Genomic DNA, 16,202 nt, shown 5'->3' with positions numbered 1-16,202 from the left:
CCCATCCTCTCTCTCTCTCTCTCTCTCTGCACCCCATCACTCTCTCTCTCTCTCTCTCTCTCTGCACCCCATCACTCTCTCTCTCTCTCTCTCTCTCTCTCTGCACCCCATCACTCTCTCTCTCTCTCTCTCTCTCTCTCCATCACTCTCTCTCTCTCTCTCTGCACCCCATCACTCTCTCTCTCTCAAATTCAAATTCAAATTCAAAATGCTTTATTGGCATGAAATACACTTGTACTTATTGCCAAAGCGTAAACAGGAATAGGAAACATTAAATACAAACAACAATGCAATCAACAGTGTGGCAATGGCCATAACAAGTAGGCTATACAACAACAACAATAACAATAAAAAATAATAATAATTGTGATTATAATAGTAATAATAATAATAATGTAGAAAAAAAAAAAAAAAAAAAAAAAAAATTTATAGAAATTAATAAATAATTAAAATAAATATATTTGTGGTGGTCAACCAGTGTCCCTCAGATTATGGCAGGCCGAGATGTACTTTGCTGCTAGTGGAGCCGTTGGCCTTTCTCCTAGCAGGATTTGCATTTTTTCCTCTTTTGTTTGGGAAAGGAAGTCCTTTATAATTAGAGAGAATTTGTTGAAATAATGTGTCCTAATTTCTGAATATTTTTCACAATGTAGGAGAAAGTGCATCTCTGTTTCCACCTCTCCTGTCTTACAGTGACCACATATACGTTGTTCTTTTGGTAACCATGTATTCCGGTGTCTGCCTTTTTCAATTGCAAGTGCGTGGTCACTGAGCCTGTACTTGGTCAGGATCTGCCTCTGCTTTGTATCTCTGACAGAGAAGAGATACTCAGCCAATTTGTAGTCTCTTTTTAGGGTCCGGTAGCAATCTAGTTTGTTTTGTGTTTTGGTTACATTATCCCAATATTCCAGATAAGAGATTTTGGTCTGTTTCATTACTTGGTTTACTTTGATTTGTTGGTAAGCAGTGCTGGTATGAAGCTGGTCTGTGATTTGTGTTAGTTGGGTTAATGGGTTAGTCAGCTTCATTACCAGCTGACTGAGGGGACTCTTTTCATGACTGAGCTCTTGGGCTTTCATTGCCTTAAATTGCAATGTGTCTTGAGGACTTGAATTGAGGTGCATCCAGAATTTTAATGCTCTTTTTGGATGTGAATCATTAATGGATAATGGCCTAATTCTGCCCTGCATGCATTATTTGGTGTTTTCCTTTGTACTTGTAGGATGTTTCTGCAAAATTCTACATGCAGGGTCTCTATTGGATGCTTGTCCCATTTGGAATAGTTCTGCTGGCTGAGTGGACCCCATACCTCACTTCCATACAGTGCAATGGGCTGAATTACACTATCAAATATTTTTAACCAGATTTTAATTGGTATAACAATTTTTTGAAGTTTTCTTTTATAGCATAGAGTGCTCTTCGAGCTTTTTCTTTTAAAGCATTCACTGCCATGTTAAAGCTCCCTGATGCTGTAATTGTCAGACCAAGGTACGTATAATTTAGAGTGTGATCTAGGGCGGTGTTGCCTAGAAAAAACTGGAACCTGTTTTCCTGACATCTGGCTTTTTTCTGGAAGATCATTATTTTTGTCTTTTTTAAGTTTACTGTCAGTGCCCAGTTCTGACAGAAATCCTCTACCAGAGCCAGGTTCTGCTGTAACCCTTCTTCAGTGGGAGAGAGCAGAACCAGGTCATCTGCATAGAGTAAGAATTTTACTTCCGTGTCATGTAGGAGGAGGCCCGGGGCTGTAGACTGTTCCAACTGCACCGCTAACTCATTGATGTAAATATTGAACAGTGTTGGACTCAGACTACAGCCCTGCCTTACTCCCTGTTTTGGTGTGAAGAACTCTGTTCTTTGGTCGCCAATTTTCACTCCACATTTATTTTCTGAGTACATTGATTTAATTATATCATAAACTTTACCCCCTACACCACTTTGGAGAATTTTGTAGTATAATCCGTCATGCCAAATCGAGTCAAATGCTTTCTTGAAATCAATGAAGCATGCAAAGATTTTTCCATTTTTTGTTTTGTGGACGTGTTTATTTATTAGGGTGTGTAGGGTGTAAATATGATCGGTGGTACGATGATTTGGGAGAAATCCAATTTGACTTTTACTCAGGACATTGTGTTCGTTAAGGAAGGTTACAATTCTTGAATTGATGATACTACAAAATACCTTCCCCAGATTACTGCTTACACAAATGCCTCTGTAATTATTGGGGTCTAATTTGTCTCCACTTTTATAAATTGGGGATATAAGCCCCCGGTTCCAAATGTCAGGAAAGCATCCTGAACTAAGTACTTGGTTGAACAATTTAAGCAGAGCGTCATGCATTTCTGGGGTGCTATTTTTGAGCATTTCATTTCTAATTCCATCAAGACCACATGATTTTCTTGATTTTAGAGACTGGAGCTTTTCGATCAGTTCTTTGTGGGAAATTGGTTTATCCAATGGATTTTGATTATCCTTGATGGTTGATTCCAATTTGTTTAGTTGTTCATTAATCATTATATGGTGTGTTTTTGACTGATTTCACAGTATAGATTTTCAAAATATTGTTTCCAAATGGCTCCATCACTAATGGCTAATTCGTGTTGCTTTCTGTGCTTAAATTGTTCCACAAATCCCAAAACTGGTTTTGATTAACTGATTCTTCAATATCATTCAGAGTTTTATTTATGTATTTTTGTTTTTTCTGTTTTAGGGTGTTTTTATATTCTTTAAGAGTTTGACAATACCTGAGGCGTAAATCAGAGTTGTATGGTTGGTTATGTTTTTGGTTTGATAATTTTCTTAGGTTTTTTCGAATATTTTTGCATTCAATATCAAACCAATTTTCATTTTTGTTCAGCTTCCTTTTATTATGAACTTTTAGTTTAGCTTTATTTGCTGTTTTCTGGAAAATATAATTGATATTAGTAACAGCCAGATTTAAGCCTTCTCTGTTATTTTGGTAAGGAGTATTGATGAACGTGTTAATAGAGTTAGTTAATTCAGCTCTCTCTCTCTCTCTGCACCCCATCACTCTCTCTCTCTCTCTCTCTGCACCCCATCACTCTCTCTCTCTCTCTCTGCACCCCATCACTCTCTCTCCTCTCTCTCTACCCTCTCTCTCTCTCTCTCTCTCACCCCATCCTCTCTCTCTCTCTCTCTCTCCCCCATCACTCTCTCTCTCTCTCTCTGCACCCCATCACTCTCTCTCTCTCTCTCTCTGCACCCCATCTCTCTCTCTCTCTCTCTCTCTGCACCCCATCACTCTCTCTCTCTCTCTCTCCACCCCATCACTCTCTCTCTCTCTCTCTCTCTCTGCACCCCATCACTCTCTCTCTCTCTCTCTCTCTACCCCATCACTCTCTCTCTCTCTCCCTCTCTCTCTCTACCCCATCTCTCTCTCTCTCTCTCTCTCTGCACCCCATCACTCTCTCTCTCTCTCTCTCTCTCTGCACCCCATCACTCTCTCTCTCTCTCTCTCTCCCTCCATCACTTCTCTCTCTCTCTCTCTCTCTCTCTCTCTCTGCACCCCATCACTCTCTCTCTCTCTCTCTCTCTCTCCTACCCCATCACTCTTCTCTCTCTCTCTCTCTCTCTCCTGGTCTCTCCCTTTATCACTCTCTCTCTCCTGCTCTCTCTCTCCTGGTCTCTCCCTTCATCACTCTCTCTCCTCTCTCTCCCTCTCTCTCTCTACCATCACTCTCCTTCCACCTCCTGTTGTTCTTCCTCTCACTCCATTCGCTCTGCCACCCCCACCCCCTGTTTCATAAGCAGCTGGGGGCTCCAGTTTGCGGCTCAGTGAAGGGCCTCAGTGTTGGGCAAGGTTGGCACACGGTCAGACTGGCACAAAGGAGGGTTATTTTTTGTGGGGGGGGGGCTGTGGGGTGGATAGGAACTTTTTTCAGTTACCAGCAGCCATTGTTAGATCAGCATCAGAATGTTCAGTATTTGTGATCTCACACTCTTTTTTTAAGGGTTATGGGCTGCTCCTCTCTATGGTTACAACAATGCATGCTAACCATAGGTCAGCACTGCCTGTTCCGATTACACCTCCACACCCGCCCCCCCCCCATGTCTCCAGCAGCTGTCCATGGCCCATGCCCCTCCCTCTCTCTCTCTCTCTCTCTCGGCTGTTCCCGTTAGGGGTCACCACAGCGGACCATCCGAACCGCATATTTGATTTGGCATGTTTTTACGCCGGATGCCCTTCCTGACGCAACCCTCCCATTTCATCCGGGCTTGGGACCGGCACTGAGAGAGCCCCCCCTCCCCCCGCGCCCCACTACCTGTCATTCCCAATTTCAACCCTTCGGTTCAGTCAGCAGAGGCCTGGAGCCACACGGTCTGCCTCTGATGGGCGCCTCTGCTCCAGACCCCCGATTGCATCGATAACAAGACATCTGCATCACAGGCACGCGTCACCAGCGCTACCCAATCACCTCTTCTCTCGTCACGTATCTTCTCATGGACACCGTCACACCCCCCACCCCCCCTTCTCTGTTCCCATTGGGCAACACCCCTTCCTCCCTCCAAACCGTCTTCCCCTTTCTCTGCAATCGTTGTTTCCCCCCAGCAGTTGTTTCCCTTTTTTTCAGGGGGGGGGTCTGTCCATCTAGCCACACAGTGCTCGGTATCTCAGCGGGGCAGAGCTCCGCCTGTCGACAGTCCAAAGAGCACAGCTAGCGCCCGCTAACTCACCGCTCCGCTTTTACATCCCCGCCATTTCGGTTCGGCAACCGCAGTCCTGCTCTGACCGCACTGCCTCTCAGTCTAGAGCCGCTGGACGTACGTTCGTTATCAAATATAACCTTTGACCTCACCCGCAGGGCTTAAAATGGACACGTACCGGTGTGTATACAGAAAGCGCGCATGTACAAACAAGCACACACACACACACACACACACACACCACACCTATGGATGTACACAGGCTCAAGACACAGACTGCCTCAGGTTGTTCATTTAATATTGGGACTGTCTGTTGACATTTTGATTTGATGAAGTAGCCCAATGCAATTGTGCAAACATGTTTTATGAATACTTTATTCGGTTTCGTTGCGGGAGTGGAAAGTTTTGCAAAGCATCAGAGCTTGGTCATCACTCTCTCTCACTGGCTTCACACTTGTTTGAGTGTAGTCCGTCATGCGTATAGTGTTTGTGTTGTCTTTCGGTGTGGTTAGTGCAGTGTAGGGTGTGTGTGTGTGTGTGTGTGTGTTTGCGTGCTGTGGGTGCCCATGCACGAGGCGGGTGCGCACAGTCTGTTGAGTGCATGTACAGTTTGTGTATAATATGCATATATGTGGTGTGTATGTGCGTGTGTGTGCATGTGTGTGCATGCGTGTGTATGCGCGCGTGCATGCGCAGCTGTGGCATGCATAGCGTGCACATGGATTTCTGTGGTCGTGTGCAGTTACTGTGAGCCAGCAGATCCCTCTCAGCACGCAAGTCAGCTGACAGCCCTCCCCTCCCCCTTCCCCATCCTCCGAGTCCAGCCCCTACAAAGGCCCTGCTGTTCTGTGTGTGTGTGTGAGAGAGTGTGTGTGTGTGTGAGTGAGTGAGTGTGTGTCTCTGTGTGTGTGAGAGAGAGAGTGAATGTGTGTGTGTCTGAGTGAGTGAGTGAGTGTCTCTGTGTGTGTGTGTGTGTGTGTGTGTGAGAGAGACACAGAGAGAAGGGACTTCCTGTGGCTGCCAGGTCTTCCTCTCAGCACCAGGCTCGGACCGCTCTGCCACGGCGCTGCCAACTGCACACTGTCAGAGAGGCTTTTATCTTTACACACACACACACACACACACACACCCACACACTCTCTCACACACACAGAGACACACACACACTCACACGCACTCTCACACACTCTCTCACACACACAGAGACACACACACACTCACATTCACACACACACACACACACACACACACACACACACAAGCACTCACTCACTCACTCACACACACACAGAGACACACACACACACACACACACACTCGCTCGCTCGCTCGCTGCCACCTCGCACGCACCACGCACAGCACCACGCACGCCACGCACGACGCACACACACACACACACACAAGCACTCACACACACACACACACTCACCTCACACACACACACACACACAAGCACTACACACACACACTCACTCTCACCACACACACACACACACTCACACTCACACTCACACACACACACCGCTATCACATCCGACCTTAATGTGACAGTATACAGCTTCAGACTCACAGGAGGTTGGCCTACACAAGATGGTCATTTCCACTGTGGACCTCTGACAAAGGGCAGCACAGCCGATTGGCTCGCGCCGGGCCAGACACACCAACGCGCCCAATGGCAGCGATGAAGGGTGCTCTTTGGCGCATTCTCTTCTCTCAGTCTGGCTAACGAACCCAAACTCCGCAGTCACGTCCTTTAATAACGGCACCCTTACATCCTCCAGCAGTGTAGTATTATGGGTAAGGAGCTGGCCTTGTAACCTAATGGTGACAGGTTCAATTCCTGGTTTGACCACTTCTGTCGTGCCCTTGAGCAAGGTACTCAACCCGCATTGTTTCAGCATATATCCAGCTTTAGAAATGTGTGCTATGTAAAAAACAAAAGTTGTGTAAGTCGCTAAATGCCTGAAATGTAATGTAATGCTTTTCCTCCTGGGCTGTGGTTCTCCACCGCTGGAGGGGGGAAGTCCTGAATTCCTGCAGAAGGCAACACAGCCCATCCTGCAGGGACCTCGAAACCCCATTTCACCTTCCCCACACAACAGCTGCAAACACCGACCCCTGTTCCAAATATCTCAGCCCCCGCATCTGGAAAGACTCAGCGTCCTGTTCAGGCTCCCCCTTCCCCCCGGTTCGTCCCCCCTCAGCCTCTTGCTGAGGACTACGGGTTATGGAAACAGCGGCAGGACGTCAGTGTTGTCACGGCAGAATGCTCAACAACTTTTCAATGTAAACCAGAGTGGAGCTCGACCAATCGCAACGCAAGTTGCCAACAACAAACAGAACTGTGCAGACGACGATTAGTGCACACATGCTTCTGAGGTCAAGGCTACATCACAGCTGTCTAATCCATGGTGCAGTATCGCGGGTGAGGACAGCGCCAGAATTAGTGTAACTAGTGACAGTGACATCACAGAAGAACACCTTGTCGGATCTGGTGCCTTTTTACCAGGCAGAACTGCAGTGCAGTGCTCGACGCCTGATTGGTGCATTTTCGACTTCCAAATGGAAGGCTCCCATTGTAACCACAAGCAAAGTTCCGACAACAAATCACCTCAGTAGTAAAACATGCAACTGTATGAATGGACAAATGTTGTAGGAATAAAGTTATGTGAAATTACACAGAAGAAGGCTGCAGGGGTAAAATTTAAAAAAAAAAAAACAAAGTCACTGCCAGTCGTTGATGTTATCTCTGCCTGCGGGAGCGTGCGAACTGCGAACCAACGCTGGCTGGACCCAACCACACAGAAGCATAATTTCACAACATCGTCGAACCACTAGCCCACTTCCCCACATCAATGAAGGGTTTCATCACGTTTCCCAAAAGCTAAAAAAAAAAAAAAAACGCATACGCACTACTATCTCAGTAGTGTCACAACAATGTCACACCATTTCCCATCAGACCTGCTGGTATGTGGTCATCCAGACCCCAGCCTCCACCGTGTGAACAACTCCAGCAGAGAATCCCTGTGCGACTCACTTCCAGATGTGCTCATAAACAGGAAAGGGGAGCATGTCCCAAACCCCGTCTGCAACGAGACAGCACCAGCCGAGGACCGCTGTGTGTGTTTTACCTGAGACCACAACCAGCAAACGTGTGAATGTGGTTTAGAGGTGGACACGGGTGTTAAACGCGTAGCCAACAGACCACGCTAACGACATTACTCGCACACCGTGACATCACTCACACGAGAGTTTATCGAGTATTCTAACCGTGACATCACTGACACGAGAGTTTATCGAGTATTCTAACCGTGACATCACTCACACGAGAGTTTATCGAGTATTCTAACCGTGACATCACTCACACGAGAGTTTATCGAGTATTCTAACCGTGACATCACTCACACGAGAGTTTATCGAGTATTCTAACCGTGACATCACTCACACGAGAGTTTATCGAGTATTCTAACCGTGACATCACTCACACGAGAGTTTATCGAGTATTCTAACCGTGACATCACTCACACGAGAGTTTATCGAGTATTCTAACCGTGACATCACTCACACGAGAGTTTATCGAGTATTCTAACCGTGACATCACTCACACGAGAGTTTATCGAGTATTCTAACCGTGACATCACTCACACGACAGTTTATAGAGTATTTTAACAGTAGCAGACCAAAGGCTCAGTTGGTCAAGCATTGTAGCAACAATGCAAAGTTTGTGGGTTGTGGGTTCGATCCCAGGGGGAAAACAAATACTGAAAAAAAATTTTTAATAAACAAATGAATCACACACTGTGTGTCGCTTTCGATAAAAGAATCCGCTCAGAAGCATTACATAGACACACGATAGCAGCTTCCATTACCTCAGTCAAAGTTAAAACCACAGGACCCAGCGAAGCACACACTCAGAAACAGCTTTCCACTACACAGCTCTCAAACCAGTTTGTGCACTACTGTTCTAATCCCACTGTGAGGCACATTTGCATAGCTCAGGGGTCGGTCTGGGACTTAACCTACGTCAGCGGTTCACACTCAAACTTTAAGAGACCCGGTGAGGACAGCTAACCATGTAGGCAAAAACAGTTTCAACGCGTCAATCACGTCCTGAGCAAAGAGAATAAACCTGTCAGGACCTGCGGCTCTCCGCGGCTGAAAGTGAATGGCACTGCTCAGCACTAAGTTGAGCAGAACAAGCTACAACAGATATCACCCAAGCTGGGTGATCAAGTATCAGGAAAAATGTCACACAAAAGGAGAGGTATCAAGGACAAAAAAGCCACAAAAAAGCCTCTGGGAGTGGAGAACATTTCGAAATATGTTTTTTTTAGGCCTGGTGTTACCCTCGATTGAGGCGGAGGGGAAATCTACAGCACAGTCATCAACATCCGGGACGATTTCTGAAGGCCTGGTCTTTCACTGGACACCGCACATAAATGCATCAGTCGGTTGCGGTATATTAGCCAGAAGGCGTTTCTTATCATAACAGAATGCTGAGAAACGTATACGGGCATTTGTCGTGTCAAGGCGAGATTACCACAATGCGCTATTATCTGGCTGTTCTGACGCGTCACTGAAAAACCTCCAGTTGGTTAAGAATTGCAGCCGCTCGCTCTGACTAGAAGGAAGAAGCACGAACAACCTACCCCGTATAAATCAAGGTGAACAATAAATTAATAACTAACGTTTTAAAAATAAACAGCACATGTAAAGGAATCAGACGTGTCCTACTGTCTGCCCCCCATAGGTCCGGTCCGGTCCGGTCCATCCCCCCCCCTCCCCCCCCCAACCACCACCTTTGGATGATTCATGCAAACAGGCCGGAATAGACCGATTTGGTATCTGGTTTGCTTTGTGGGAGTTCATGCTAAGGTAAACTCTTAAGCGTACTGTGACAAATTTGATTGACTGATTAGAACTTAGCACCAAAAGCAGTTATATCTGGGCACGTAGTACTTATATAAATCAACAATAGACACAGGTGTGAAAGGCGTTTTATATCACACAAGGGCAACGGTGTCATTTAATAGTTTTCCCTTCCAAAAAACAAAAGCAGGTATTTACATCCTGACCACTTGTCGGCATGCAAGTACTCTCTGCGTGACGTAATAATCGTTTCAGACGTGAAACTAAATACGACTCAAGCTTTTGTCACACTGACAAACGGATTATTTAGCGATAAGCTATTTTAAAAATCGACAGGTGTATCATAGGCCTACATGGCTTTGTGAGACGGTGAATTTACACACATCACAGCAGGGGGGGGCAAAACTACTGGGATGGACAGCAACTGGTTTATGCACTTCATGCAAACTCGCCTGCCTCTTCCCTCCTAGCGAGTAGATTAGTCTACTTACCGCTTTCAGCTCTTTCTCGATCTGCAGCGCCCGCTGCACGATGGGGCCCCGGACCGCGTATTCGACCTTTTTCACGTTGGGGTTCATGGTGTCCGCGGTCAGAACCCTTTCCCGGTGCGAGTGCACGCCGTTTTCCGTCATGGTCGGTTCAACGGATCCGCAACGAATCGCAAAGAACACAGAAAGAGACCTGGCGATGAACAGAACACACATTGCAGGAGAGTCAGATTCAGCATCGAATAGCCTTATCAGTAGCCACCTTACGCCGCTATCGTAAAAACAGACAGACGCTGTAGTAAATCAGATTAATACATGAATTGAACGGAACCTGTAAGAATGTCTTCCCACAATTAAACAGTTTTTATTAAAAGAGAGCGTCATGCTCAATACATGCCCAACTCCCCCTTGCTTCCCAACACGAAAAGGTTCGTTAAATATTGATACTTTTGAAATTTTCTGTTACCAAGCGCAGCGGCATACTTGACTGTGCCGTTGCAGAGAAGTTTCGGCTTTTCGAAACGAGTCGCATTTGCAGGACTGCAACCAGCCGCCTAACTGCAACCAGTTTGTGAAAGTGGCAAGCAGTCTGTAACTTGCATGCGGTTTCGGTTACCTAGTAAAATTAGCGAGTTTTATAGACTTAAGTGCGTCTTGAGAAAATGTCACAAAAGCAACGGCATTCAAACACAGACAACTGTAATTGTTTTACCCCAGTTGAGCTACGCGCCGAAGAAGTGTTGATTGATTGCTTTTTTCTTCCGATCCCGGACGAGAGACGCTTTCAAGAACAGCAGCAAGTTCTACAAACTTGCCTCTTCGTTGGCTCACAGGAGGTGCCTCTTCCCCTTTCTTTCTCGGTCCAACTCAGTCCGTCTCTGCTGTTTTTGGGAGGGGACTCCACACCACGCAGAGGTAGGCTATATGGCACGAAGATGGAACCAGCCCCTGTTCCTCCCATTTGGATACGATCCATGAGCTGAGCAAAGTAGGGTTGCAGCGGTTGCGGTGTCCCAAATTGAAGGTAAACGTGAGGACATCTCAGTTCGAACGTGGGACTGTAGACCTATTATTAGTGGTATTATTATGACTTCGTTGCTATAGTGTTCACTGGGCTACACAAATATAGAAAATGGGGATGTTTGAGACTTTTTTTTTTTTTTTAAGAGCTGGGTGTAAATTTGAACTATAGTCTAATTGTTTTTGGAAGACATGAAAAAGGGCATGACGTAAGCTTGCAATCCAGAACACGTGCGCTCCGCTCACGTTAACAGTAAATACAACCTACCTTCGATAACATGACTGATTTCAAGAGTTATATGATGTTTAGCTCAAGATTTACTGTGATGGTCCTGGGATTTCACCACAACTGTTTTTGAAGATGTCACTAACGCCAGCCTTTTGTAATTAAAAAAAAAAATCCAGATCACGAGTAGCTTAAACTGGGAAACATAAATAACTTAAAGAAATTAATGAACAGTAGTAAACGCCTGTACAGTCGTAAGGTAGCGTACCGCCACGTGGCCAGAACAGCCAGTCTTCCTGCCGCCTGTCGCGGCACCTTTGGCATCGCCCTAGCGCCTCACGCAGTGGCGGAAGGGCGTACATAGTTTGACTGCTTTTGCATCTCTCACACCACGGATACCGTCTTCGCTGCTAACTGCAGGCATTATTGGAAGCACGCCTGTTCCAAGCGTGGCCACGTGACTCGCTTCGGGGTCGAACTGGCTGCGCAGAACTGCAGACTCAAACTCTATAGCGGTGTTCCGCTCTCATCTGGCACCTTGCCATCTTCGTGACAGGACACGTTCGACCAAAAGGGCGTAAAATGATCTCGTGCCCCCCCTCCTCCCCCCGTCAAAATTATCTCTTTAAAAAAAAAAAAAGAAAAGAAAAAAAAGCCAGTGTTCGCTCAGATTATTTTCTCCCCAAAGGAAGCAAGTTCGTAATTTAATGCTGACCATTCCTGAACTCTCGCTCCCTCTGTTTTACAGTCAGCGGAACTCAAAGGACCTCTAAAGGAAGTTCATTGACCGGGTGGGTGCACTGCGTACGTAGGCTAATGTCAAAAATGTCAACCAAAAGGCGGTGGGAACATTTGCTCTGTGCTCTAGTTTGTTTACTTGTTGTCACTCCAAAGTGAGTGCACTGCAGCTTTGAGGGGTTTCGGAAGGTACTGCTCAGTGAGCTCGCAGGTCATCTCGGCAGGGCCCGCATCGCTGTCCTGCTATTGGACGAAATCCTGCCCCCATTCTCATAGCATGACACAGTCGGAGGACAATGGCTACTGTACCAGGGACCCTGTGCGTCAGTTGATACCGGTCAGCTGGTGCGCGTATTTACGTAACGTGTTCCCTCGCCTGCTATTCCAGTGTCGTTCCGTAGTTTCTCTCCGAAAGAGCCTGGGTTGAGGATAAAGGGGCACAAAATGGGGGGAAAAGAGGCCCTTACATCACATCGCATTGCAGGCATTTAGCAAACGCTCTTATACACAACTTTGTTTGCATAGCATTTACGTTGCATCCATTTATACAGCTGGATATAGTATATACTGAATCGTCCTGGTTGAAGGGTACAACGACAGTGCTCTACCCGGGAATCAAACCTGTGACCTTTAGGTTGCAAGACCAGCTCCTTTCCCATTATACTGCAAAGGCATTTGAAGTGCACTTTTATATCATCTAACTTCGAGACAGGTGCATTTGCAAATTTCAATGCATTTTTCATCCACACTGTCATGTTGGTGATATGTTAATGTTGGTGAGTTAAAGAACTGTCGCAAAAAAAAAACAAATAAAATAACTTTAACACATTTTCTAGAAGGCTGCTTACCACTTGGATGCCACCTCATGCTATTGTGAACTGATCATCATAAAAATGGCAAAACTAAACCTCTGTCCTGTTTTTATTATTGACCCTTTAAGCTGTGAGATCACAAATATGTGATTAGAATGTTCTTAACTGAACATTCTAATGCTGATGTAACTATCACTACTGGTAATTGAATCACTACTGGTAATTAGAAGCAGTGGAGTTCTAGAATGCTGACTTAGATTTTAAAAAATTTAAAAAACACCTACTCTTCAATGGGTTAAGAGAAACAACATTGGAGATTAGATCTGATAGGCCAATGGTTTTAGAATCACTGCAGGAGGTTCTAGAACCTCTCCTGCGTTCCGAGGGCTGTGTGGGGGGGGGGGGGGGGGAGCAGGTGTTTATCAGTGAGAAGATACAGCTTCAGTTGTTTTTTTGTTTTATTTTTAAGGGGAGTGAAAGTCAAGGCGGGGGGAGAGAGTGTTGACGTGGTCGCCGTGGCCCGTGGGGCAGTTTGGTAAGGGCGCGAGCGTGTGCTTGCAGGCTATTTTTACTGGAGCCCGTCCCCTGCCCGGCTGTTCTGGAAGGATGGCCTTCGCGAGGCGGCGATTTGTGTGCTCCGCTTCCTCTGAGCGCCAGCGGGGGTAGGGTTACCAGTCCAGCGCACTTACACAAGCTCACCCCCCCCAAAACTACCGTCACACAAACTACGCACAGTTTCACATGTTCTCCATTCATCATATTCCCCACAGAGAGCGACTTACACAACTTTTTACACGCAGCATTTACACTGCACCCGTTTGCACAGCTGGATATGTGCGCTGAGGCAATGCAGGTGAAGCACCTTGCTCAAGGGTACAACGGCAGTGTCCTAGCGGGGACTCGAACCTTTGACCTTTACTGTTGTGTCCTTGAGCAAAGTCCCTAACCGGAACGTTCCATTTCAGTAAACACGCAGCTGTATAAATGGATGTAATGCGAGGACTCTCTTATATGAGTTGCCCCTTCTATAGGCGCCTGCAGTGCTAAATAAACAATGAGATGTAATTAAACCCCTGTTTAAACCGGTCCCTGTGGAAAAGACTCGACATACACAGCCGGGTTCTGGAGCGGTGACATTAGGACATCACGTTTGATTTAGGGGAAAAAAAAAGTTTCATTAGGGGAAAAAGAGGTCCACTGAGGAGCGACTGACGCGTATTCTCTTTAATGCGTCGAGGCAGCGCCAGATTTCCCAGGTGCCCCCGCGGTCAGCTGACCCTTTGTGGGCGGGCGCTCTCCTGTCCGACCCACCCGGGGGGGGTGGGGGGGGGGGGTCGGAGAGGGATGGAGGGAACGAGAGACTGAGGGAGAGACTGAGAGAGAGGCGGGAAGACGCCGTGTGCAGGTCTCGCGTGTCAGAACGGGGGGGGGGTATGGGGGGTCACACTAGCGTCGGTCTCGCCCTCTCCTGCAGTCCGCGCGACGCACGGAGCTGTTGCTCGCGATGCGTTTCCTGGCGCCTCGTCCGGACCGCGAGGCGGACTGCGGCAGGAGGCCCTGGGATGCCCGTACCTGTGAGTTCCGCCCGCAAGATTCACGCATTTAACCTTTCGCCTGCGCAGGGCGCGTCCCGCCGTCCTTAAATAAACAGCAATCCAACTGGGAGGGGGAGAACAACGCAAACACCGCTCTGTTAGTCTAAGGTCAAAGGCTGGCTCCGAGACAAGGTCGCCGGTCACAGCGCCGTTCGTTCCGAGGAACTCGCTTTCCAGCCGACGGTTCCACCATTACCGTGGCAACAGACACTCTGTCAACGTTACAGTTCGGGGGAGTTGACAGTTTTGTGACTCTGTGGGATCTCATACTGTAAATGACTGCAGCCTGACCTCACAAAATCAGTCCAAAAAAGCAATCACTGATACCGCGTAAAAATATTACCCCGTTACTTCATTCGCTGGAAACCCGGAGAAAAATATATTCTTTTTTTTAAAGTACAAATGTTAAGCCACTATGCCTATACAAATAATGCAAATTTCTATTTCGCCAAAGAATCGTGGGGTTTAATTTGGCACGCAAATGGAGAGACTAAACTAAACCGGCAGGGAACAGACCGTCTCTGCCGTGGGGCAAGATGTGTCACATCAGTCTGAGTGTTTTTCGATTTAATAATCGAGCACTAGGCTTTCGGGCAGGCAACCGGACTATGAAGCGCTCAGTTCTTACACTTCAGTTCTTAACGTGTCTATTTTTTAAAAATTTATTTTGTTCTCTGACTTTACTTTTAAATGCTTTATATCATGAGTTGGGTGTGGTTTTATTATGCCATTGTTAAGTGGTGTATGACCTGAAAAGCAGTCTACAAATGAAGATTATTATTGTTGTTGTTGTTGTTGTAGTATAAATATGGCTGTTGAGATTCACCGAGGTGCAGTGGAGAGGCAGGGGTGCCGGTACCTTGAAGTTGGACGGGGCCTGGGGGTGGAACAGCAGCCGCTCTGTGTTGGTCCACCAGTCCGTGAGCTCTGAGATTCCTTCTGTCCTGTTCGTCTGGGGTCTTGGTTGGTTGGTTGGTTGGTGGGGGGTGGTGGGGGGGTTAGGGGGTAACATGCTGGCCACTGGGTAGGGGCCATGATGTCACCCTTCCCTACACGCACGGAGCAACGCTGACCCTGATTGGCTCTGGCAAAGGAGCCGCAAGCACCTGTCACTCAGAGAGAGAGAGAGGGAGAGAGAGAGAGGGAGGGAGGGAGGGAGGGAGGGAAAGCAGAACAAGTTAGGCTCGATTCCAAACCAGATTACCCCCCCCCCCCCACCCTCTTCAATGGTCCCCAGTCAGTTCTTCATTACATTTTATCTGGCGGACGCTTTTATACAATAAGTGCGTACAGAAGGTGAACACTTCAGCTACATCATGCGAAGTGTTCACTTAACAGTCACTGGGGGGGGGGGGGGGGGGGGTTAGCTGAAGGATCACAGGGGCAAAGAAGGAATGCCAGGGGAGCATGTGAATGGATATTGGGGGGGGGGCGTGGTGGTTGAAAGAGGTGCGCGACTTGAGTTGCCAAGCCCCAGCTCTTCGGTGACACCTGATCTCGGTTAATGTGTGGAACATGTCCACGTGACAACACTGCCCGTGTTTTGCTTGCGTCAAAAAAAGCTCGTCTTGAGCGCGTCTTCCGGATGACGATTAGCGCTGCAAGAGTGTAAATGCGCGTGCTGGTTTTCCTCAAGGTCAAACGGGCCGGAGGTTTCGTATTTGTAAAACCTATTTCCTCGCGTACGTGGTGGTCTGTGGATTTGAGATTGTGTAACTGTTCATGCTAAGCAGCTGTTTTTGCACCGGGCTACTTTCTGCTTTATCCACTTCTTTGCGTAGACCTCAGA

The 16,202-nt window shown here is 47.1% G+C and overlaps 1 protein-coding gene across 5 annotated transcripts in view; it reads right to left on the bottom strand.

Moving 5' to 3' along the window:
* Window positions 1-15,375, bottom strand: part of LOC135253994 (alanine aminotransferase 2-like) — a 26,068-nt gene extending 10,693 nt beyond the window's left edge. The window contains exons 1-3 of one of the 5 annotated variants that reach the window (XM_064333904.1): window positions 11,537-11,712; window positions 10,838-11,001; window positions 10,026-10,215 (exon numbers count right to left, since the gene is read on the bottom strand). In XM_064333904.1, coding sequence (XP_064189974.1) covers window positions 10,026-10,215; window positions 10,838-10,998 — 351 coding nt within the window. In that variant the 5' untranslated portion in view covers window positions 10,999-11,001; window positions 11,537-11,712. Of the gene's footprint in view, window positions 1-10,025; window positions 10,216-10,488; window positions 10,656-10,734; window positions 11,261-11,536; window positions 11,725-15,272 lie in introns of those variants that run through there. The other 4 variants (XM_064333907.1, XM_064333905.1, XM_064333906.1 and 1 more) reach the window with 4 other exon arrangements.
* Between the last annotated feature and the right edge of the window lie 827 nt (window positions 15,376-16,202).

The sequence above is a fragment of the Anguilla rostrata genome, chromosome 4, assembly GCF_018555375.3.
Source record: "Anguilla rostrata isolate EN2019 chromosome 4, ASM1855537v3, whole genome shotgun sequence".
Taxonomy (NCBI): domain Eukaryota; kingdom Metazoa; phylum Chordata; class Actinopteri; order Anguilliformes; family Anguillidae; genus Anguilla; species Anguilla rostrata.
Note: the sequence above shows the minus strand (reverse complement) of the source record. Positions and strands in the feature narration are given on the sequence as shown.